General features: G+C 38.8%; 1 protein-coding gene across 3 annotated transcripts in view; it reads left to right on the top strand.

Moving 5' to 3' along the window:
* Positions 1-25,279, top strand: part of sema6a (sema domain, transmembrane domain (TM), and cytoplasmic domain, (semaphorin) 6A) — a 112,841-nt gene that overhangs the window by 57,609 nt on the left and 29,953 nt on the right. For all 3 annotated transcript variants that reach the window (XM_037975531.1, XM_017412342.3, XM_017412343.3), the window contains 8 exons: positions 5,557-5,617; positions 7,472-7,534; positions 8,124-8,225; positions 15,442-15,532; positions 17,665-17,784; positions 18,310-18,398; positions 21,346-21,563; positions 23,507-23,638. In XM_037975531.1, the coding sequence (XP_037831459.1) occupies positions 5,557-5,617; positions 7,472-7,534; positions 8,124-8,225; positions 15,442-15,532; positions 17,665-17,784; positions 18,310-18,398; positions 21,346-21,563; positions 23,507-23,638 (876 nt within the window). The remainder of the gene's footprint in view (positions 1-5,556; positions 5,618-7,471; positions 7,535-8,123; positions 8,226-15,441; positions 15,533-17,664; positions 17,785-18,309; positions 18,399-21,345; positions 21,564-23,506; positions 23,639-25,279) is intronic.

Genomic DNA, 25,279 nt, shown 5'->3' on the forward strand with positions numbered 1-25,279 from the left:
AAACTGGAGATTGGTGGTACACCCTTACCCATACCCTTTAAAAGTTCAGTCTACGGTCTTTACTGCTTTTAAGAAACCTTAGTCAAAATATGTTGATGTAGAAAAATGTAGGAAAAAAGTAAATTAACTGGATGACTGAAGTGAAGTGGTTTAAAGACACGAAATGCAAAAGTTTAGCTGTAAGTCCTCATCACATAAGCACAGTTTTAACTTTTTCCCTTCTTTCTTAATTGCTGCTTCCAAGCAAATACCTAAATTGCTCCCCTTAAACAAAAGCAGCTTTTATTTTCCCTTATAAATGTTTTAAAACAAAACAAATATTACTCTGAGGGGCGAATTCTGAAAGCTCCAAAACAATGTGACCAGTACTGAATGAGAATACTATTATTTACCACAATAATACAGTTCACAGCAAACAAATAATCTAATATAAATAAACTGATTTGGTTTTATAGATTTCTTTTTTGACTTTGAAAAGAAATATTTATTTTTAAAAGCAGGTGGCTTTTTAACATAGTTGCATAGATAATTCATTTTTAAACATAAATTGCAAACTTTGATTCCTTTTGGGCACTCTGAAACTTCTTGTAAAGAAAATTACCTCTTTTGTGCAGTTATTTTTTAATGCCTGCCTAGCTGTGTGCCTAAAAACACACACATCACCGTACTAAAAGAGAATCATACAAAAGCAAATGTGTGGAGAATGTGGAAGCCCATAATGAGAACTTCTACCTTTAAAAAGAACAACCTGCCTCAGCTTGGAGGTGGCTGAACCCTGGCTTGTCGCATTTCATGGCACCACATCACCAAGGGCCCCTCGGTGCCCTCAGTTCTTTTAGAAACTTCAACAACTCCCTTCACAGCCCCAAAGGTGCCTGCTGGCTTCCCCAGTTCCCTCCCACCCGCTTTGTGAAGAGGATTTGAACCCGTGAAAGCCAAAACAATGTACAATGAGCCCTCCTCTGCCACCCATGAACCAGTTATGAAGCGAGAGGAATATAGGAAAGGTCTGAGGTAGGGAGGAGGGTGGATGTGCAGGCATTTACTCCGAGGAAAATGGGGTGGTGGCCTGTAAGGTGTGAGATGCATGTTAATCATGGCGTCCTCTTTTCTGCTGCTGGGGTGCGAGATGGATTGACAAAGACTCAGCAGATGAACCAAGCTAGCCTGCAGTCACCCCAGCAGAAACTTGCTGCTATGAAAACGACATTCTTCCTCACAAAGACCCTGTGTTCTCATGGCCGCATGTTCGACGGAGACGCTCTATGTCACTCTGCTGTCTAACACTTTTGCCCACGCTCAGTTGTTCTACTGTCTTGACTCGATCACTGAGCTCATTTTTCTCTCTGTGTACCCATTCTTCTGCAATGGCTTCATATTTGTGCCTAATAGAACATTTGCATGCCTTCCATCCAACTCACATATTTGTCACTGAATTTTGGGAAATATGAAGCCCACGCCAACTGATTCACAGTGACACCCAATGTTTTGGGCTCATCCCTTGTCAAAGGTTTCTGTTATTTCATTATTTAGGGTATTTCATTCATGTTTCAGATTTCATCATCAGCAATGCAGCCCCCAGAACATAATGTTTTGTGCAAACAGTGAACTGTTCAGTACAAATTAAAACAGGCTGTTACGTCTTGAAGTTAAAGGCCTAGCATTCCTTGAAAGAATGCATATCGCCTGCTGCTTTTCATGCCAGTTTTAACCCTTTAGCATCTAAGCCTCAAAATTCCCACCTGGACTTTTTGTTTTTGCTTGTTTTACCTGTAAAAAGGCCATGAAAAAAAGTTGAAAAAGTTCTTTTGCTCATTTTTTCCCTTAGAATACTTGGAACTTTCATTATTTGCTCTGCATTTTCCTTCTGTTGCTTTTCTCCACTGCTCTCTCCACTGTGTGTATGTGAGGCAGAGAGGCGACAATTAGGTTGATTTTGCGGGCTTCCTGCAACAGCGCAAATAAAATTACAGTAATAACCACATCTTAGCTGTGCTTCCCAGCTTTCGGAAACCATTGAATTTTTTTCTGATAGCACAAACCGTTGCATTATCAGCACTTGGGAAAATGTGGTATGGTCGACACGCTATCATCTTAGCTTGAAAAGTGAAGGAGTTTTTTTTTAGCTTTTTTGGATCAAATCTTGTCAAAAATGTTATGTGCAGTTGCATGCTATATTGTAAGATCTTTTAGTGACAACAGTTTGTTTAGTCTAAACTGGGCTCAGCAGGGAAGAATGGTGTTGAAATGCATTCTGTTTGAATCTGTAGATCAGCATCTGTTTTAAGTGTGAACTTAAAAAAAACTCAGTCTCCAAAATAAAATTTGCATGTCTTTAAAACAAAACAAAAAACTGTAGTATGTTGAATGTTTGTTTTGTTTGTAAAACTACACACACACAAAATAAAAGATTGTAAATTTAATTATATGCTGTGCTTAGTGTCATTTCTGACTTTTTCTTAAACAAACAACTTTAAAATTATCTCTGTATTTGGGTATCGGCCTTGAAGTGTTCAGACACCTTTACAAGCCAAGACTAAGAATTTCTAAGCAATTATTTAAAACATCCACAGTGAAGTTTTTAAAGCAAAAATGCTAAATGTGTTCTGGTTGTTCCTTAAGCTTCTTTTGTTTTATACTGTACAGATGTGACCTTTACGACAGGGCAAAGCGAATATGTGTTGATCTGAGCTCAGGTGCAGTGTTGAAGAGGTGAAGGGCCTCATCATTGGGTCTGTGTGATCATGTTGGGGTAAAATGAGAAGGCGGGGGTTTGTGTTTGTGCACATGTGTATGTTTGGAGAACTGGTGTTGACACAGACACAGCCGCTCCATTGTCCTCCTCAATCTGCAGTCAGGATGTTTGAGGGACGCCTCATCGCTTGGCTCCCTCTAATCTCTGCTGGAACCGAAAACCCTGCCGCTCCACGGGCCTTTGGTCCTCCAAAACACCGTCAGCGCCAGTAGAAGAGAGACACACGCTAGTGAGAAAAGCTGGAAAGGTTACTTCTTCAAAATTATGGAGCAGTCAATTACAGATTACACATGAGCTGTTTTAAAATTGCAGGCAGGGAAATAACCCAAGGGATTACCCCAAATCCACCAAGTAATCCTTTGATTTTAATGGTTTTTGATTTAGTTTTGTCTTTTGAACTTTGAAATAAATTTAAAGTGCTGAGAAGTCCAATAAAAGTTGTTTATGAGGCTTCATTTATATAAGTAATATTATCAATCACTTTTATCTCTAATGGTTTCTTCTCTGTTTTCTCTGTATTTTAAAAAGGAATATGTTTCTTTTTATTCTTAAATGAGCTACAAAGAGTTTTTTATCTACTGTGTTGTTGCAATTTGATTATTACTCACCCTTTATTGTTTATTACATCCCTAATCTTAGAACAGTTCAGTTACTTTAATGGAGTTGCACAATGATAGTAGTATTTATTTCAGATTAAATAGCAGTTTTGATCTGAGAAAAAAATCTAAACAAATCAAATATATTTTTGGAAGGAATTGCAGTCTTCCACTTCTTCCACTTCTGGGAACAACAGGGATGGTTGGAGAATCTTGTTCCATTTCTTTTTTTCTGTGACATTTTTCCTTTTCAATTGTTACTTTCACTTTTAGTTGCTGTCTGGTAGGTTTACACATTTGGTGGGGTTACACGTGGTCTGCGGTTGTCAGGCCGGTTGGATGTACTTGCCAAATTCTCTGAAACGCCTATAGAGACAGCTTATGGTAGAGAACTGAACATTCAATTCATGGACAACATCTCTGGTGGACATTCCTGCAGCCAGCATGCCAATTACTTGCTCCATCAAAACTTGTAACATCTGTGGCATTGTGCCGTGTGATAAAACTGCACATTTTAGAGTGGCCTTCTATTGGGGCCAGCCTAAGGCACACCTGTGCAATAATCATTCTGTCTAATCAGCATCTTGATATGCCACGCCTGTGAGTTGGATGGATTATCTCAGCAAAGGAGAAACACTCACCAGCAGAGATTTACATGAATTTGTGAACAATATTTGAGAGAAAAGAGCATTTTGTGCACATTGAAAAAGTCTTAGATCTTTGAGGTCAGCTCGTGAAAAACGGGAGCAAAAACAAAAGTGTTGTGTATATATTTTTTAGCATATTTACAACAGATGAGACATTAATTGTTTATAACCTCTCAATAGAATGCCACTTTAAAGGATCTTTTTAAGTTGTGGCCACAAAGAAAAAAGAAGGTTTCTCAAATATTTGGTGAAGTTTAGATGAGATAGAGAATATGTGTACATTTTATTCATACCCTGAGGGAAATTATTTAGCCTAAATTAATTTTGATAGGCAGATGAACTTACCAGGACATGATGTTGCATTTTCCTCAGTGCATTCCTGAGCCCACAATGATAAAGGAGAAAAAAGCAAAATAAAACATTTCAAACAGTTGTGAAGGACTGTGAAACATTTCAAGATCTCAGAGAAGTCGTAAAAAAAGGAGCGAACAAAGGCAAAGCTAAAAACAGATTTGAGAATTCTTTGCTTATTAACAGAGAATACAGAACCGGTTTCCTAATTTCAACTTCTCAAAGATTAATTATTCATTTTGAGCTTTGAGGCTGATAATGTGCAGTAGACTGGGTTTTATCCTTAAGGAAACTTTGTCGGCCCCCAGGAAAGTGATATAAGTAGATTCATTTCAAGGTGGCTGTTACTCCAAAGACTTTATTAGATTTAGTTAATGAGAGAGCGAGGCAGAGCGCAGGTTGGGGAGCTGGAACGTAATTAAGCTGCAAGTCTGACGATGCCACTGTTACACACTTTGATTAAAAACACACTCGGCAACTAATCTCCACCAAATTAAAGTGGTTACATCATTTGGCATGGTCACCTTTGGTTCTTTGTTCAAAATGAGATAAATCCCTCTTTCCTTCACCCTCGTCCGTTCACTCCACCTCCTCACCTTCTGCACCCAAACTCTCCACATGCCGCTCTGTCCTTCTGAGATCTGGGTAACCTTTTTCAGGTTTATAACTTCCATATGCCCTGCTGGGTCTTTTATGGCTGGACTGCGTAATACAGGAGAAGCTTTTATATTTCCAGGCCAGTACACATATGTTTTCTTGTCTGAGCAATAATGAGTGTTAGTATAGATTTCCTGTGGCTCAAACACTAGATTTAATTGACCCGAACAGCTCTGAGTGACTTGGCACCTCCCGTCTCAACCTTATCCCCCCTCCCTTTGCACCCCCCCATAAGGGCCTTTCTCTGGGACAAAGAGGCTTTTGTCCCCAGGCCTGCGCCATGGTGCTCTGAAGCTTTGTTGACTGTTTCTGTCTGACAGAGCAAATAGCTCTGGCCTCCTTTTGTTTATTGTAATTTTTTGACGTTTGAACAAAGTTTACACAAAGCCCCATTTTCTGATGCTGTTTGTGGCCTGCAGGCCGTAAACAGAGAAGGGAGAAAATTAGCCGGGATTATTGTTTGTTGAATTTCTGACTGTCTGTCACTGTCTGACCTCTTATCACCTCCATCTCTTCTTCTGCTTTTTCTCAATCTCTTTGTCGCTGACAGGGATCACATATACACGGTGGACACGGAGACTGCCAACGGTGACGAGATCTTTTTCAGTAAGGTGAGTGAGATGTCGGACTCTGTGAGGAATTGCTGCACTCGCTGCGCTGTGATTGACGGCGTAACCCTAATAACCCCACTCTGTGTTTGTGTGTGCATGTGGGTTCATGCATGTTTACATGTATCTGACTGTCAGCACTCACCCACCTGCTCGCCGGCAGGAGCCATGGTGACCCCGCTAAGAAGATTATCTGATCAATCAGTTAGCAAACCACCTGCGTCATCCACGCTGATCAGTGGGACGACAGAATGTTAGTGGGTGTGTAGCGGAAGCTGAAAGGAGGGAGCTGGAGTGAATGGACTGATGAAGATAAGCTGGGAAAAGATAGGGAACACTGTCTAAACTAACTAATTGCAAATCTGAGATAAAGCACTGTCTAGAAGTCTTGAATCATCTCTTGGTTCTTTTTGTTTTGCTTCCAAGCAGCTCGACTTGAAATCTTTTACAAGGATCTTTACGAAGGTTTCTTCAGGCTTTCTGGAGGTCTTTCAAAGCTCTTCTTTGGGCTTTAGCTGCCTTTTTACTCATTTTCTGTCTAGTCTCTGATCATTTTTAGAGGGAATTTGTACGTGTGTGGATTTATTAAGTTTACTAAGTTTTACTTATGAATCATTCAGGCACAAAACCTCCCAAACTGAAGCAATGAACTACTGTTGGGTTGGCACATAACTGACAACTTAATAAAGAACCAGTTTAAAATGGTATTTTTAGGCACTTTGTTACCAGCAGCCTGTCATAATGACACAATTTGCACACATTGTTTTAACTGAATCTATAAAAATCCACAAATTCATTAGCTGAAAACTTTACATGCAGTATGTAAAGAAGTTCAAAATGTTGCATTTCTCAGACCTGTACAAGGTTTTCGCTTGATTGTTTTTATTTGTCCTTAAGATACTGTTCATCTGTTGTCGAGAGTTTTTCAGGCATGTCACCTATTTTGTCCTCTGAATGTCCACTTGTGTTTTTTATCAGCACACAATGCTGTCACTATATGGTGCCATGGTCAGTTTAAACAACTGGACTGAAAATTAGGTAAAAAAAAAAAGAAAGAACTGTTGATCAAGACTCAAAGAATACAAAAAGACTTTCAAAACTTTTGGACAGTTCAGTAAAGTGCAAGGGCAAATTAATGGGAAAGAACTATTCTAATATACAGTTTCAGATCCCTCTAACAGTATTTCATATACTAATCAATAAGCTTTTGGTCATAGTAACCACTCTCTACCTCTTCTCTCTGGCAATGCTTGTTCTGAACATAATGGATGCAAACCAAACTCAAACAAAGCTGTCTTGTATACAACCACCCTCCATCCCTCCACCTCATCCACTTCAATGTCAAAGCTCGGCGAGTGGGTCTTAATGAGAGCAGGCTGCAGATGAAAGGCTGGTGGGAGAGGCGACGACTGATTGATGACTGAGGGTCTTTAATCAGCGGCTGAGCTCCAAACATGTTTAACAACAGCGGCGGGTACACAGCGGTCTGAACCTGTGGCTGAGCGCTGACCCTCAGGCCACACAGGGAAGGGTCCTGAGTGGTGTGTGTGTGTGTGTGTGTGTGTTAGTATTTGTGACTTGGCATTGACTAATAAGTGTGTGTAAGATGTGTTGGGGGTTCCTTTCTGATCTAAGGTCAGTGTTGTAGTTTAGAGGCTTAAACTGATCATCAGTCAGCAGTTAGAATAAAGTTAACCTCAGAGCAGTTTCCTCATGAGGGAAAATCAATCATTGGAAATCTCAAATGATGAATATTGATTCCTGCATGGGCAGGTTATTGAGCAGTATAGATCTGTCTGCTTCTTTTCTCCTCTCCTAATGTTTATCTTGTTTTTCTGGTCTCCATTTTTTCTTCAGAAAATGACATGGAAGTCCAGACAGCCAGATGTGGACACCTGCAGAATGAAAGGAAAGCATAAGGTAAAAAAAACACACAGAAGCTCGGCACTCCGCGGCTTTCACCTTAATGTAATTTATAGAACAACTATCATCTTATTTTGCACAAAACACTTCCTGAGTCAATCACATATTGTTCAAGTTTACATCAGATTTAATAACTCAGTCTCTCACCCAGTTTCTCACATTCATACACATACACACCAATAAAAGGCCCCAAATTTGCAATAACACATTATTTATAGTTTATATGAGCTTCTGCTCTCATAGTTTATGGATCGCATCAGTGGGAATCTTCATATTTATCTGTAGTGTTACAGCATTTTTTCTGGATTCAAAAAAAGATTTATTATTTCAATATTGCTTGAGAAAGCTATTAAAAGGCACATAAAAATCTGCTGCAAACATGTCCCCTGATGAAATGTTACAGTGTTTGTTGCACATGCTTCTCACTCGTGTTACATGCTACATTTCAAAGAGGAAAAATATGAAAAACCAAAATTCTTATTGTTGTTCAAACTATGAGAAGATAACAGTAAAGACACAAATGTCACCATGGACTTCCTCTCTTCTTATTCTCTTTGTTTCTCATTCTGCCCTGCGTTCCCCGAAGGACGAGTGTCACAATTTCATCAAAGTCCTCCTGCAGCAAAATGATGACACCTTGTTTGTTTGTGGAACAAACGCTTTCAATCCCTCCTGTCGAACCTACAAGGTAGGGGAGCAGACAAATCTACAGAAATTTACCTCAGTGACAGACATATGTCATACATACTGCATACAAAGTTTTCAAAATCCTCCCTTCTTTTCCTTTCTGATGTCGCACACAAACACATTTCCAGGTATTTTACTCAACTTCAGCTGTAAGAGTTGCGGTGCTATGAGTCTAGTAAGATGACTTTCACAAGTCAGCAGGCCTCCTCTTAAGTCTTTATCTCCAGGTTGACACGCTCGATTTAGAAGCACAGAAACCTATCAACCCATATTTTTCACCCACACATACACACAGTGTGAAATGCAGGTGATGACACAGTCTTGAAATCCAACCCAACCATCTCCTGTAAACTTCTGCAGGGTCATATTCATGCGGGCATGTCTGGAAAACTTTCAAGAAAATAAAAGATGATTTTTTTTTTCTTTGCCTTGGGTCAAAAAAGATTGCAAGTAGAAATTAAGACTGACTTCCAGGAGAAAAATAAAGCTGTCAATAAAAAGACAAGAAAGGAAGAAGAAAGCTTGGTATATAAGGCAGCAGGTGGGCAAGCATAAAAAACAGATGTGCCAGTTAAGATTGTTTCCCTTTTCGATTGTAACATAAATCTGCAGTGTTTGATGCTCTACTGTAAAAATCTAGAAACGTTTTTCTCACGAGAAATTTTGTTCAGACAAACATTAATTTCTGTCTAAACCATTTCACATGACTGTTCCAGCTGCCTGGACACAAATATAAAAAAAAAAACTGATAGTAAGCAGTTGTAGACAATTTTACTGTAAATGAAAAAAATACAGCTTGGGTGAAAAATCAGACTGGGTTTTTTAAAATTTAAAACACGAAAAAGTTATATTATTTCTTAAAGTAGTGTATCTATAAGGAAAAAATAGAGACAAAAAATCTTTGTAAAGCAAATATAGCTATGCTTTATTGCAGAACCAGTAGTGTTACACATCACCAAAACAAAACATGCATTTGGGAAATTACATGTTATAGTTTTAAGGAGTGTAAACAAAAATAAAGTTTATTAACACCTTTCTTTTTTATGAATCATTTAAAATGTCAAATAATCTGAACCATATTAGCAGAGCAAGTTATGGTATTTGAAGATGTAATAATGTAATGGTGTTCCTTTCAGGGAGTGTGCTTTCACCAGAACTCCACCTTTCAGACCTGTGGCAGCTTATCTGACTTAGAATGAATGGCAGTGCCTGGGAATTCCTTCTGTCAAGTAAATAAACTCTAAAATGAAAAAAGAAAAAAGATTAGAGTCAAGCTCAGGCTGTCTTGAGGCAGATGGATTTAAAAGCTGTTAAAGGGCTTTAAGTTCAGTTTTACTTATGTTTTAAATCGTTTGATTCCTTTTTTTATTTGTTCTTTTTTGTAAAATTGCATCCAGATAAAAAAAATAAACTGTGAACTGTAGTTCTTTTTTATAAGAGAATCTTTTTGCATTTGCAGCATTTTAGCAAACACGCTGCAAATGTCTCTATCTAGAGAAAAGAAATAGCTATTTCAACTGATAAAATTTTATCAAACTCTTTTTCTTTCTTCCAAGTCAGCTGAAACTTACTAAAGATCATAAAAATAATTTAATTCAGCTGTCAGATAAAATAAAAAGTACTAGTCTAAAAAAAATCAGATATAAAATCTTTTCACTCAAAACAAAGACAGCCTGGGACAGAAAGACAGCAGGACAGCGAGACTCTGCAGCGGTTTTGTCCTTATGAACGTTATTGTTTTCTTTGTTAGGATGTGATGCGACAGCCGCGGCACTCGGAGATGTTATCTGCGTAGCCTGTGGGGAACTTTCTCCTGCTTTGGTCCACTACATCTGTTTATCAGAAAAGCTAGACATTTCTGCTCCGTTGCCTTTGTGGTTCAGCATGCTAAGCACACAGAATGGATGTCTTTCAATTCACCAACTCCCGCTGCAGGGAAAGTGGAATTTATGTCTCTGCATTTATCAGGGGTGGTTAGCTTTTATAGCGCCTCAGGTTATGGTTTCAAGGTTGGTTTTAGCCGTTACTGTGCTGATATTGCTGCTGGAGTTAATATGAAGTGTAGGGAAGTGCTGTAAAACATAGAAAGGTTTGGTAAAATGGCCTTGCATGGAGACACAAACATGCTTCCCTGTGACAGAAAAATCAGACTATTTGATTTATTGATTTTGTCTGCAACATAGAGGTAAAATCTTCTATCATATTAGCTACAATTAGCTAACATTTTTCAATCATTTTGGTGTCCTTGGTATGGCAAAGTGACCCGTTTTATTTAGAAAAGCTGTGACATTTTAAAAATCAGAATGTATCAGAAACAAAAACTACCGAAATAGTGAGTTTTTGTACTGAGTCACTGAAAAGTCTGGGCTCATGTACAGAAGAAAAAGTGTGTAAGTACATCAAACAAACGCTGAAACCTTTGCAAACATGCCACCTTACAACAAACAGCATCACACACACCACTCTGCTGGCAGACTCTCCGGGCAGATACTGGGCCTTTGATGGCCCGCTGGGCTCATCCAGGCTGTTTGGTCAAAAAGGGTGTGTGTTGTGTGTGGGCATTTGGTTAAATCCACCTTGGCCACAGTTTGGTTCTCCATCTCCCCAGTGTGACAGCACTGAAAAGAGCTTCTGTTTTGGGGCCAGCCTCATCCCACATTAATCAACAACGCTGCGAGGGCGAGCAGGAGGGAATGGGAGGCATGGAAGGGGAGTAAAGGGGTGAAAGGATGGAGAAAAGGGGGGAGAAAACAGGGGGCAGAGAGGGCGCCGGACTAAACCAGCAACATCACACTTTGTTTTATGTTCTGACACTTTCCTTGACAGGTCATCTTTCTATTTTTACCTCTCTCTGAGTTTCTTTCTTTTGCTTTTTTGCTGTCTTCATTAGTTTCTTTTTATTACACACCCCACTCGGCACACTTTGACCCACAGCTGCATGTAGAAACATCCCTGTCAGGCACCTTGGCAGCATGGCGCAGCACCCAACTCTCTTCCTCCTTCTCTTCATCCCTCCTGCCTCTCCTCTCTCCTCCCCTCTTCTTCTTCCAGCTTTAATACCTCTCTCCCTTCCTTGCTGCCATCACTTCTCCACCTCTCCCTCTCTTGCTTTCTCCCTCTGTCACTGTCTTGCTGTGTTGTAATAATAAACACCCCATCCAGCTGGGTTGATATATGAATGGAGTCAGTTTCATCGCCTGTTGCCGGGTGAAGCTGGGGGGGAGATCAGTGGGGAGCCTTGAAGGCTCTAACTCCCAGGTGATGATACTGTTTGTACTTGAAAGTTTCTGCATTTGAAACAATTTGTTCAGGTAGAAGTATCTTAAATATTGTTACTGGGGCAAGAGATGTAGTTTATTCGACTGTTTTTTTCCTGTTGTGATCGCAGAAGCTGTTTCATTAGGTTGATATAATAAAAAAAAGGAATTCATTTATAATTTACATCAGAAAAAACAGTTATTTATACATTTATCATGATTAGTTTTCAAAGCTCACATTCAAAAATATCAGAATATTAGGTGATAATTATAATATATGAAAATTTCCAAAGTAGGGGTTGAGACCACACCAAATGAGGGGTCATAGAAGGGCCTTGAGAAATCAAATTAAATTAAAAGAAAATATTGCAAATAGCACATTTTCACTGTAAATTTGATCAAAAGCAAGAACAGGGATTATAAACAATTAAAAATTACATATTGGTTGTTGAGACTGTTTGTGTTTTTTTTTGTTTGTTTATTGGGCTTGTTAGTCATGTTTGTAGTACAGCTGGCAATAGTTGGTGTCACACGTCCTCATTATTGCTATTTTGTGGGTTTGGAGCAAAAAAATTAGGGAACCACTAGGTTAAAGCACCAGATTTTGTTCAAACAGCTGCAAAGACTTCACTTTCCAGCACTGTTGAAAATGGTGATCATGGAAAGCTTTCATCCCTCCAGGACTCAGATCGAGGTTACAGAAAAAGGAGCTATGACTATTAATCACCCAGGGAGATGCATTCCTTTTTCTGTGGTTTTCACAACCTCTTCTGGACCAGGTGTGAACTTGTGCACTCAACTTTATGAATGGAGAGTGGCTGCAGGTGAAAATATGGATTGTACAGTAACACATGTGCCGGGACTGAACCCAGCTGCAAACTGTAAGGCAGCAACTGAAAATTTCCCAGCAGGATTAAGCCACTGGTGCCTGTCACTGTTTGTTCTTTTAGATTTCAATAACCGGGTCAAAACCAGTTTATTTATTTATTTTATTTTGAAAGGGCTGACTTAATGCAAAAATCTTCAGTAATGATGCTGGTTTTATAAGACATTTTAGCATTTTTAGGAGCATAAAAACATGAAAGGAATTTCCCACACAACTACATCTTCTTTAGTGTTAGGCAGTTCTGTTAACTAATGCCCAAAAAAGCTATAATTGCCAATTGTAGTTGGGTTGAGTCAACTTTAATGGTTGATTCAACATTTGTTTTAGTCCTGGGTCTGATTCATTTCACTTGTGTTGCTCAAACTAATTTTATTTGGCGAACGTTTTCTTTTCTGTTGTGTCAGTTTTGCAAAATAAACGAGAATATTTCTAAATGCAACAACTGTATGGATAGAAGAAAAGCTGGCAAACTCTGTTTATTGTTAGTGAAGATAAACAAAATTATTTCATATAAATGAAACACCTTGGGTTTCAGTTGAACTCAGTCAGTTGAACTAATTTTACATTACTCATTGAAGCCTATAAGAGTCTTCCAAACATCAGACATGAGGAATTAGAACCTCGCAAGGAATTCTGACCCAATTATAACATTCCTAATGGGCATGTTTTGGCACTACATTGGTGTTTGTGTAATTAATTAGCATATAGCCTATGGAAAGCACAAATGAGCTGATGTAGTAATTAATTCATTCAGAAACAATGTACCTCAAGCTAAAGTTACTGTACATTCAATCTGCCAGGATACAGTAGATCCCCAGAGCAGTGTGTGTGTGCATGTGTGTGTGTTGAAACAGGCCTGACAGCCTCTAACAGCACTATATCCCCCTTTCTTTGTCTTAAATTATGTCTCCACAAAGCCTAAGCCTTTTCTTTCTTTGTCGCAGCTAGTGAGGTTGACAGGATAATAATGTTGGTCTGATAAACAATGAAAAAAATAAAATTCCATCAGCTGTTTTAAACATTAAATTTTCTCGTGTTTATAAATGTTGTGTTGGAGCGTGGCAGATTTAAGCACTTCTGTCAGCTCTTTTCAAAATATTGAATATTGCTTTTGACAGGGCTAATACTATGGAAGGGACCACGAGAGTGCTGTTTCTCCGCACATGCCAGCTCGACAGGAGGCTGGAGCCTGACGCGTATCTGCGGCAAGGCTGGGAGTGTCTTCCACTGTTCAAACGGCAGGAACAGATTAGTGACAGCCGGCCAGGCCCAGCAGACAGAGGTCACTGTCTTGGTGAAAACAACAGAGGAGATAGAAGGGGGTGGGGGGAGGTGTGAGAGATATGAGAGCTCTGACAGAGAGGGAGGGGTTGCTTATGTTAGGTAGATTCCACAGAAGCTGCTGACGTTTGATGCAAGTTCCCATGTCATTTGTACAGCTATTTATATGCTCTCTCATGTAAAATAATGATCTATATGTCCATTTAAGTATTAATATTTATTTTATTATAAGTGCCAAAGTAACAGATAGAACGAGAAGTCAAGCAACGCACTGCTGCTGGTGGTTCTGTTTGTTGCAAAAGGTCATTTCTAATTTTCTCTGCCAAATCAGCCTCAACAATTTCTCTGGTGAGTTTTTCCACCATTGCACTGCAGTGTGTGCATGTGTGTGTGTGTGTGTGTGTGTGTGTTTGACCTTTTTAGTGGGCAGATGATAACCGTTTCCGCCGAGACAGGAATAGAAAACAAAATGACCTGTTTAGAGAGCAGAAAGGGCGGCGTAAGTGGTTTGCAGACTTGGTGAGCCTCTCTCGCCTTTGTTGAGAAAAAAAAAAAAGGAGAAAGTAAAAAAGTGTGGTCGTAAAAAATAAGACAGAGGAAAATAGAAATAGAATAGTGAATAAAAAGTTACTATTTGCTGTACACTCTGCAGAGAAATTTAGAGTATAGTAAACCTTTCCAACCTCAGTCAATGGTCAGTACCTCTGTGTCGCTGGTGGGAAAGTGTCCACCTTTCATCCATATTTGATTGTTTCCTGTTGTACTAGAACCAAACATGGGACAAAATAGAGAAAAACGTTTCTAAATTCTGAGATTGTCTGACTAGATCCCATCCATCCATTCATTTTCTTTACCCGCTTCTCCTTTCCGGGTTGCGGGGAGCTGTTGCTAGATCTAAAGTAGTGACTTTTAAAAGAGAACTCTAAAAGGCTTTAGGAAATGGGAACACTGAGTAACTCAAGAAAATTGGTTAAAGTACACTCCTAGTGCTACAGAAAGCAACTTTTATCTTTTGAAGTGCTGACTAAAATTTAGAAATATTCTAAAACATAGCAAAAGAGGTTAACAAGCCTCGCTAAAGGAAAACCTCTCAGCACATGGCTGTTAAATCTGCAAAAGATATCACTAAAATAATCACTACTATATGATCTGATATTTTTAAACTTCTGTGGTTTAGTAAAAGTTTCTCACATCCCCTGCTCAGGGCTGTGTGCTCACCCATTTTCTCCTTTTTTCACATATTTTTTACGTCTGCACAGCAAAAAGCTCAGACTTAAGAAATCAGGCCAGGGGAAAGATGTGTAATAAATGGGTTACAAGATCTGTCTTGAGGGTTGTTAAAACTCTTCTGCAACATTAGTGCAGATGGAAGATAAAAGATCCATCCACACATACCATGAAGCACATTACTGTGGAAAATGTCTGGTTTTTCATCTTTCTTTGTGACAGTTTTCCCAGATCCTCCCTATCTGTGCAGCTTTGACAGACAATGGGTGGATACGGGTGGCATCCAGGGGTTATTAGTTCAGATCAGCTTTAAATGGTTGCACTCCTGAGTTGAAGACAATGTTCAGAATTATTTTATCAAGACACCCATCAAATTCTATCACCTCAACACTTATTCTTCTTTTTACTACTATCTTAAAACAGTCAAAGTTTTGACATTTACTTGCATGTTCTTTTTTTTATTTTGAACTCCAACTGGAAGTCATCACCTTCTAAGTTTTATTTCAAGTTAGCTGCTTTGTTTGACACCCCACAGTTCTGACCTGTTATCTCTTTCTCGACCCTAGATGGACACCCTGGAGCCTCAGGGGGAAGAGATCAGTGGGATGGCACGCTGTCCTTATGATGCGAAGCACGCCAATGTTGCTCTTTTTGCTGGTAAGATTAAACATTTCAGTGTAATTTATCTTTCCTACATTAAGATCTAAAGGACAACTGATTGATTGGTTGGTTAATTAATTAGGATGATTTTTGCCAAGCCTCAACAATCTGCACAAGCAACATCGGATTAATCAGCAAAATTTCAAAGAACAATGTATACATTTAATTATTTTCTTTCAAAACCTTATATGTTTCACTTGTAAAATAAGAAAGGTTACTTTTAGAGGTAAAATTTAGATAACTCTATGCATGGAACAGCATTTACAAGAAATGTTTAATAAACTGAAGAAAAGCTAAGAAAGAATGTAATGATTTCACAATACTTTTGTTAGGATCGTCACAATACCTATCATACCAGTAATTCAGATAATCATCCTCATTCTTCCACATTCTCATACAGTCCATTACTGCTGGAATGATCCTACCTTTACTGTCAAGCTGAATGTAACCCCAAAAACTCTAAGAGAAAAAGAACAAAAAGAAAACGTTTAATGAGCCAAACTGCCTTTGACTCTTGAAATAGACCAAAATGCTTTCACAACAATCAAACCTTGTGTTCGGCGCGGATTTATCCTCCCACAACCAACTGCCTTCTTCCTCTGAGTCTGTCAGGTCGATCCAGAACACATCCCAGTTCTTCTCTGTTATGTTTGAGAGTCTGTTCACCGTAAAGTTCTGGACAGGAAAAGTTGATGAAAATGATTTAGTGTGACTTTAAATAACATTTAATCACAGTTTGGTTTTTTTGTTTTTTTCAGAACCTTACACATAGTAATCTTTATGAATAATGAACTATTTTATTCAAAAAAAGGAAATAATCTAGGTAAAAAAAAAAATAAAAGGCTTTATTGGCCATAGACTATTCTGATTTCTAAATATTGACACTGGAATCAGCCACTTAAAAACTCAAATCTGTCAACCTCTACTAAGATCACTAGTCTCTGTTCTTTTGATTTGTCATTAAAAACAAGTTTACATGAGATAACAGTAAATTAAGCTTAAGAATTGGTGTTATTTACTGGCTGCTATGAGAGGGAAAAACATTAATCCTAATTTATCTGCAGCCATTTAACAGTGGAACACTTTGGAACTAGATCACATAGTTGAGTGTATTTGAGTGACGGATTAGTAGCGGTTGTATTTAATATTGTCCTTAATATGCTGTGGTTTATTCTAATGGCGGAATTCTGACAACATGTCAGAAAAGAAAGCCAGTGTGTGATATGTACACCAGAGCAAAACATCAAACTCTGGGCCACATTTGTTCCATGTCAGGAATTCTCTTCTTATTAGGATCCTTGGAAATGCATCAGTGGTACTGTGGAAACAGAATCAATAATTTGTCTCTGGCTTTGACTGTACTCTGCTGTTATCCCTTTTGTTTCTCATTCAGTGTTTGCAATATGCATGTGATTAAAAATAAGTCACGAGTGGATGGAACCAGAATGAGTCAGCTCGCTCTCTGTTGGCGGGGTGCGATCCACTGGCTGCTAAAGACATCCAGTCCTCGTTCACATTCACTGTGAACCGATTTATGGCACTATTGATGAGCTGTCCCTGCCGGTTTGAAGCACATGACGAGAGCAAATGCCAAGCTTGTGCAGTTGATGTGTTGCAGAGCAGCTTGGAAGGAGCTGGGAGCACTGAGTAATCAAGAGGGTTCCTCTAACTGCCATCCTTTCAATTATGTCGTTTGAGTTTCCACTGTGGTTATAGCTGAAGCAGGCTGAGGTCATTTTGGTACTGCATTGTGTTTCTGAAGCATATGGCTGTGTATATATGTGCGTAGAAGTGTGTCACTGTGGCTTTCTTTGGTGCTCTGGACTCCAGGATTTTAAAGAGCATTAGCAGGATTACAAATGTGCACTATGCTTAAGACTGTGTGCATCAAATATTCACCTTATTGTGTGGGAAATGGATCTGGATCATTTGAAACATGTTTGTCTAGTGAGAAAAACCATGAATCTCTTAGTAATGATGTGCTTTCTTTTCTTTTGGCTTAATGTAACTCTCCTCGTTTTTTTTCTCTTTTTCGCCACGCTCTCTTTCTTTCTCTCTTTATTCTTTTCCTTCGTTTGTCTCCTTCTTTCCTCCTCATTGCACTTTCTGTCTCTGCATTCCCTTTCCAGATGGCAAGTTGTACTCAGCCACCGTAACAGACTTTCTAGCAATCGATGCGGTCATTTATCGTAGCCTTGGCAACAGTCCGACTCTTCGCACTGTCAAACATGACTCCAAATGGCTGAAAGGTGAGTTGGGGACACACAAACAATGTTCCTGTGGCTGGAAAGAAACAAACTCGCTGAAAAAAAAAATGCAAAAACAAACCTGGGCTTTGGCGTGCACGCTTCACCGTGTGTACTGTGACTTGTGATGTATGTGCAAACTCATTTTTGAGCCTCTGTGAATAAATGAATAAAGTGTGGTAGGCATGTACACTAATTCTGATGCTACACGCTCTGCTTGATGCAGATTTTTTTTGTCACTCTGCTCTAGCTGAAATTGTTCTGCTCCTGGAATGAAACAAGCACAAGTCCAGACTGTCAAATTTCAATAGAGATAACCGTCTTTTCTCAGATTCAAATTGTTGTGCTGATATAAAAGATTATAGATTGATGCTCTCAAGACTCTCAGTCGGGGATTTTCTGCATAATATGACAGATATTGGACCAGTTTACTGTGAAATATGGTGTCAGAACTGTTTTGTCAGGGCAAAACATCACTTTGACTCACATTTTCTTTTCTTTTTTGTTTTTTTGTTTGTCTTTCTGCAGAGCCGTACTTTGTCCAGGCAGTCAATTATGGAGACTTCATCTATTTCTTCTTTCGTGAAATTGCTATGGAGTACAACACGATGGGAAAGGTAAGCACAGGCCCTGTTCTTTTGCGATTGTTTGAGCTCTAATCAGAGGTGACTTCCTATTTACTGAGAGAATCAGGAAGTGCCTGGGGAAGCTAACAGGATATGGGTGTATCACATAATGGGAAGGAGGCTTTTAGGAGCTGTTAAGTGGCACAAACATATTTTAGCAACACTGAACAGGATATGGGACCTAAAATAGATCCTAAAACAAAATCTATGGATGTCTGGAGAGCCACTTTTCATGCCTAAATTTACCCCTTCAGTTTCACATCCGCATCCGTCCCTCAGTGCTCCTGTTTGACCTTTTGTCTCAAAGTTTCCCAAGAGAAATTCCACCCAAGTGTCTGTATGATGTGACCTGAATCAGAAACTGAAAAGCTAAAGAATAAGGTTTTTCTCAGGTATTACACCATAGGGACAAGAATTTCTCTCCTAATCTCCTCAATTCAGTTTTGAATCCTGAAATGAGAAAGTTTAATTGGGCAGCAGGTAGGAGAAAATATGCTATGGAAATGAATATGTACTTTGCAGAATAAATGAAAGCCAATGCACGATAGGGAACAGTAGGAGAACAGAGCCGAGGCAATGCAAAACACAGAAATAATGGATTCATTGCCAGAATTGACAGCCGCGCGTTATATAGAGCATGAATACAGATCAAGCTTCTCAATCTGCTGGGTGTTTTGAAAGCAGCGTTAGTGTAATTATGCATGTGGTGGGAGAACTGATGGAGCAGAGAGCAATTTAACATTTAGTGAATGATATCTCTTCATTATATCCCAGCAAAATGGCCTTCTCTGACCACGTAAAGAGTCGCCTGCGCTTTATGGCGAACTCATGAATCTGCTGGGGGAGCATTGTGTTTTGGTTTGAATGCTGTAGTATTAGTTTGAAAACCAAAGGATACATATTTCTTCACATTAGTGAATTAAAAGCCTTTGGAAAGATATTTGTTTGGTGTAAACACTGTATATGTGTGTAGATTTGTATATTTTACTCCTTTCATATGTATTTCAGAAGAACTGAGCACAAATTTGAAAAACTAGAATAATTTCACACTCTCAGCTGTTTTTCCAAATGCTTTTTCTAAAATCAATCACCAAACAGGCAGGGAAGGTAGCGTGGTTTTCATAGCTGCTGAATTTCTGATTCATATTTCTGTGTGGGGAAGTGAATACCTGCGGTGTGTGTGCAGGGGTGAGGGTGTGTATTTGTAGGGATCTGGTTTAAATGCATGTTTGCTCCCATTCACGCTGTCAATTTCAGGTCATGGTCGGAGTTATAGCTGGTAAGTATAGTGTGACAACAGCTAATTACAACACTGGCTGCAAGATCTAACAGCAGAATTGTAATTACAGTGTGGATCTTATTTGAAGCTGTATAGTTTAAACTTTCTGTTGCCAGGTGCTGACTCACAAACAGCATACCAGCACACCAATTTACTCCTCTGGTCTAATTTGCGATATAGTGATAAAATGCTGGGTTGAAACGCTGGTATCTTCCAAAGATCTGATTCATTTTAAAAAGGTTTTTATGATAAATTCTGTATAGAAAGTTTTAGGTTTTTTTTTGTTTTTGTATTCTTTCTATTGATAAAAGAGTCTCCATATAAGCTCAATGGATTTCAAAATTTCTATAATTAAATTACTTATAAATGCTTGATAAGTACATAGCCTCGAAGCAATATTTCAGATCTTTTGATGTGGAGTTCAGATAAAGAGTTACGAACAATCGAGCTTCAAGCAAGCACTACTTTATAAACCCTTACATCAGTGTCAATTTTGTATTACATGGTAAATTACATAGAATCCTCTATTTTTGTACAAGAGCAAATAGCGGAAGCAGCTCTGAGCTCTAGCACTTCTAGTACAGCCTGGGGCACTCCATGCAGGAATGTCATAATATTTCTACTGGAATAACTTTGTAATACAACACGAACAATGGTGTGAAGTTTTTTAGATTGGAGTTATTTGAAGACAGCAGAGATCCGCTGTCGACCTGGCCTCGCTCGGACAAGCTGTTAGCTCCTCAGTCTGGTCAGAATTAATCTGTTTCTAGAAACTAAGGATGTTCAAAAAAATATCTTCAACAGGTACGATATGTATTAATCACAACTTGTCCACAGAAACCAACTTCAGAAGATTTGAACTATCCCTTTAAACTGGAGGTTGAACACAATCTGAGTAAAAGGATTTGACAATGAACAGCTCTGAATGCTGCTATGTAACGTACGGCAGTCATTTTATTTTACATTTTTACAAATTACATTGCCATGACACTGCAATACAATTGATACAGATTTGAGTCTTGAAGAATTGTGCTTTATTTTACTCTCTGCTTTCACAAATTTGTTTCTTCAGCTTGTCATATTTAAAAAAAAAAACCAACAAAGAAAGGTGACAAAGTGTGACAGCTTGTAATTTGGCACTAAAATCAGCTAATTCAAAAAAAAAAAAATCTATTTTGTTAAATCTCTTTCTGGCTCTGAATGTGAGACTCCATCATTTTTTCTTATTTGGTGAAAGCTACTATTCATCATCTGTCAACTCCATCTGAGACTGGGCCAAAGGCAGAACATAAGTCACATCCATTACAGAGCTCAAACACAGACAAGCATTAGCTTTTATACCTCCAGACACTTTGGAATCACTAGCTAGCCTGTAATATGCATGTCTTTAGATTGTGGATTGGTTCGAGAGGGTGCCATGTGCAATCTAATGAATTGCCTTGAGTTTTGTAGATGTATTCTTTGCTCCGCAGCATCAATTAGGATCTCTATTGTAAAAGTGTCCATCATGAGTCTGACAGCGCTGCAGGGGTGCAATGTTAAATTCACAGACTGAACTTTTCACTTAGAGCAACAGACTGAGATGTGACATATGTGACGGCTGATTTTAAGCATGCGGCTTTTTAAATATAACTTCTCAAACCGGTGTCACTCCATCAGGTGGTGTTTCCACGGGTGGCGAGGGTTTGTAAGAACGACCGCGGTGGCTCGCCCCGTGTCCTGGAGAAGCAGTGGACCTCGTTCCTGAAATCCCGCATGAACTGCTCCATCCCCGGCGACTCGCACTTTTACTTCAACATCCTCCAGGCCGTGACAGACGTCATTCACATCAACGGGAAGGATGTTGTCATGGCGACTTTCTCCACACCTTACAACAGGTATCCAGAGCAAATGGAAGAAAAAGGCTGATAGATTTGCTTTTCTTATGTAAAATAAATTTTAATATGTCAAAAGCTTTCATTAGTGTGATTATCTCTCTCAGTTTGGACTTTTTTCTAAAATGCCCCAAAACCATCAGTGTTTTGACAGTCTGACCTTTATTAATGTTGCTAGCTTGTGATCCTGCTGCACCTCTTGGCGACATGTAATTTCTGAGCATCACAGGGTCAACATTTACATACTCCGTCAAAACAAGTTTGCTGCCCTTTTGACTTGCAGGTGTTAAATCTTATTTTCTGTCTTACAATTCATGCGCTGAACTCTTCTTGAAGGCCGTGGGAGTTTTTTTATCTAAATTGAAAATTACCACAAAGCCACTGAGCTCGGCTGATAGCTCATACATATTGTAATTTTCTATTTTATGGCTGCTTTTTAGCAGATAAGACAATTACTTGTGACAACGCAATTGAGCATGGTTAATGGACATTAAAACCCAATGAAGCAGCGCCTCTGAAAATTTCTATAAGCACCCGTTTTGATCCTAGCATTAATTTTCCATTTCATACTCAGGGAGTGGAATTAGAGGAGGCAAATTTAGAGAGCAGGCAGAGTTTGTGTCATTTAATTGTCTGTCTGGAAACACGGCAGGGTTTCATGATTGAGCCACTTCCTCACTGGTCACCTTATTCACAATCTATTTCCCTCGTTAGTAGCCTGATATAAACAGAAATATAATTGTCTAACTTTCTGTACATATCCACTGCAGACAGTAATTACTGCAATTTAGCAGCTGAGCCAAGAATTAACAGCTTTCTGACCTTGCTCTCTATAATACTGCCCTTGTGTATTCAGTCTCCCCGATGTCTACAAGATGAGTTTAAGTCATGATGCAACCGCAAGAAAGTCCTGCCAGCAAAGAGAGAGGGAGAGGGATTTCACTCCCCGTAAACAATTCTTGGTTTTTACTTTTGAAAGCAGATGCATTAAAAAATGAGACGTGACTCAGTAATCAGCTATGCATTGATTCCACACAAAGACAAGAGTTCAGTGACTCTGCTGCTATCACAAGATGGGTATTTTCATCCCCCACCCCCTTAAATATGAGGCAATAATAAAATATTTGTTGTTCATATTTGGAGCTCAGCTGTAAACTTGTGATGAACTTTTGAAAATATGAAGATTTTGGGGAAACCCAAAAAAGAAGGAAGAAAGAGGAAAGGAGGTTTAGCATTTCTTGAAGGAATGCACATCCCGGCTGCTTTTCATATACAATTTTTACACTAAGATCATCTTTTGTTGAAAAATGATAGCGTTATAGATATTTTGAAAATAACTATATGCATAATCTCATGCAATATAGAGTTATCTCACATGAGTATCTGTTGAAAATGACTAACATCTACTACAACAACAAATTTTGGCTCAATATCTGTAAAATTCACTGAGGTACAGTCATTTTTGTGTGGACTATGATTGATTAGCTGTGGTGGCCATCTTAAATTGGATTGACTCCAAAAATTAATCAGTTGAAGATGTCAACTCAATGATTACTTCCTAAAAGGTTTCATTAAAATTTACCCAGTGGTTCATGAGATATTTTCCTAACAATCAGAGAGAGTTGATTCCAATAGTTAATGGCAACATTTAAAACCAGATCTTGCATAATCAGTTAGAGCTCAGAGTACAAGTACAAGAGTTCAGTCTCAACTTCTACCACACCAAACTTGAACTCAACATTTGTAAAACTGGAAATTGTCACCATTTTAAAAAAAAACATGCAGTTTCCAAAATAAACCGTCCTCAGGGGATTTAACCCTTCTGAAAGAGGATTGTAATTTTTTCCATTTTTCTGTCCCTTAGTGATAGTCCAAAATTGGCAAGATGTTTCTTTGAAATGGTCATGCTTTTGTTTTTGACTGTGCGTCTGTTTATGTTGTGGCAGTATTCCAGGTTCGGCTGTGTGTGCCTACGACATGGCGGAGGTGGCACATACATTTACAGGGCGTTTCAAAGAGCAGAAATCCCCAGACTCCACCTGGACTCCTTTTCCTGAAGAGAAGGTTCCCAAGCCAAGGTACAACTGTGTTTTATTAATAAACATAATCTCACACAAGCATAAAATTCATCAGATCCAAAAGTGTCTCTCTTCCTCTCTTTCTTCTCAGTTATTGTTCTCTTGTAAACAGACATAAAATATACATCCACTCCTCTTGAATTAGTGCATAAAACAATGTGGGAAGGTCAAATATTTTAACTCAACTTATCACCGCAATTTTTTGTCGACATACAACCTTTTTGTTTTTCCAAGATGCACTCATTATTTATTTGTTTCTTCGCACACAGTTGCATAATTAAGCATGAGATCATTTTAAAGATGGTTGGCTAAGTCCACAAAAGCACCAGCCTGATCAATCTCTCATCTATCACTCACTAATTAGTGCGCTAAGAGCTTCTCTTGTATCCTTGAGGGAAACAAAAAAACAGATTTACTACAAAGATCTGGGCCACAATAATTGTTGATACCGAGTGTTTATTTTCCAAGAGATGTGAGTAGGAGAGCCTACTCATCTTGAAGCGCTGTGTAAATGACTTTATATGAGTGAGTTCACCTTCTTACCTCAATTAACGCATTACAACTTGTTTACGTTCAGTGAGGTCAGTTATTTCAAGGAGCAGATATGCCCGCATTTGTTCACTCAGCAGTAATTGATCAGTTTTTTGGTGTGTTCAGATCTTCTTTATCAACATGCAGGCAGATGGAGAGTTGTAACAATGCCACCAAGGTCTGGTCCTTCAGCAGACTGTTCCTCCATGTGCTACATTCTTAAACGAATCATTTGCAGATTTTCATATTTAAGACATGTCTGTTTCCGTTCTGCCGTCCATATGCGTGCACATATAACCAGTAGACTCCCACCAGCATTTCTCAAATTAAATTTGTATTACTAGCAGCTGACCAAAAACTCATATAAACTTTATCCTGGGACAAAATACTGACTTTCAGGAGCACAACTTCATGTTTTCACACAGCAGGATCACATTTTAGTTTAAAAACTACCTTAAACTGTTCAATATTATTTTGTACAAGTTTAGTACTTTTCCGGGTTGCCATGAGTTCAGGGCTGGAGCCTATTCCAGCTGTCAACAGGCGAGTCAAAGCACATTCCTTTCTGAAATTCTTTCCAGTCCTGTGTTGTGACGAAGTTGTAAAAGATTTGTGTGAAGGGGTGCACATAAACCCCTTTCTTCATAATTAAATTTTCCATGGCTACACCTCACTACATCAGAAAGGTGTATCAACAAAGATAATCACAAGAAAACTAATATACATTTCTCTGGAGCATCTATAAATGTACATTTAGGGGTTTGTACTAAACACATTTACAGTGCCAGGCCAGCTGGCTAATATTTCAAGGGCCTGGTGTGTATTATGTGCTGTGAAAAGGTATCAAAGAGCACACTGTAAAGAGGTTTTACAAGCCCTCAGAGGTGACATGCCTGCAAAGAGGATACGCTATCAAAAGCTGCTTCTCTTTTACAAGAAACTCTCCAGCTCCCTGTAAAAGGATCACATAGATTGTATGTCTCAGTGTTTTACCCTGAATTCAGAGAAAAGAAGACATGATGTGTCCTCTTGTTTGACCGAAGCCTCTTGGAATAAGAGTTGGGTCATTTATAGCTTCGCTGTTATTGATTTTTGGAAATTAGACTTTCC

This window comes from Kryptolebias marmoratus, linkage group LG1 (genome assembly GCF_001649575.2).
Source record: "Kryptolebias marmoratus isolate JLee-2015 linkage group LG1, ASM164957v2, whole genome shotgun sequence".
Lineage (NCBI taxonomy): Eukaryota > Metazoa > Chordata > Actinopteri > Cyprinodontiformes > Rivulidae > Kryptolebias > Kryptolebias marmoratus.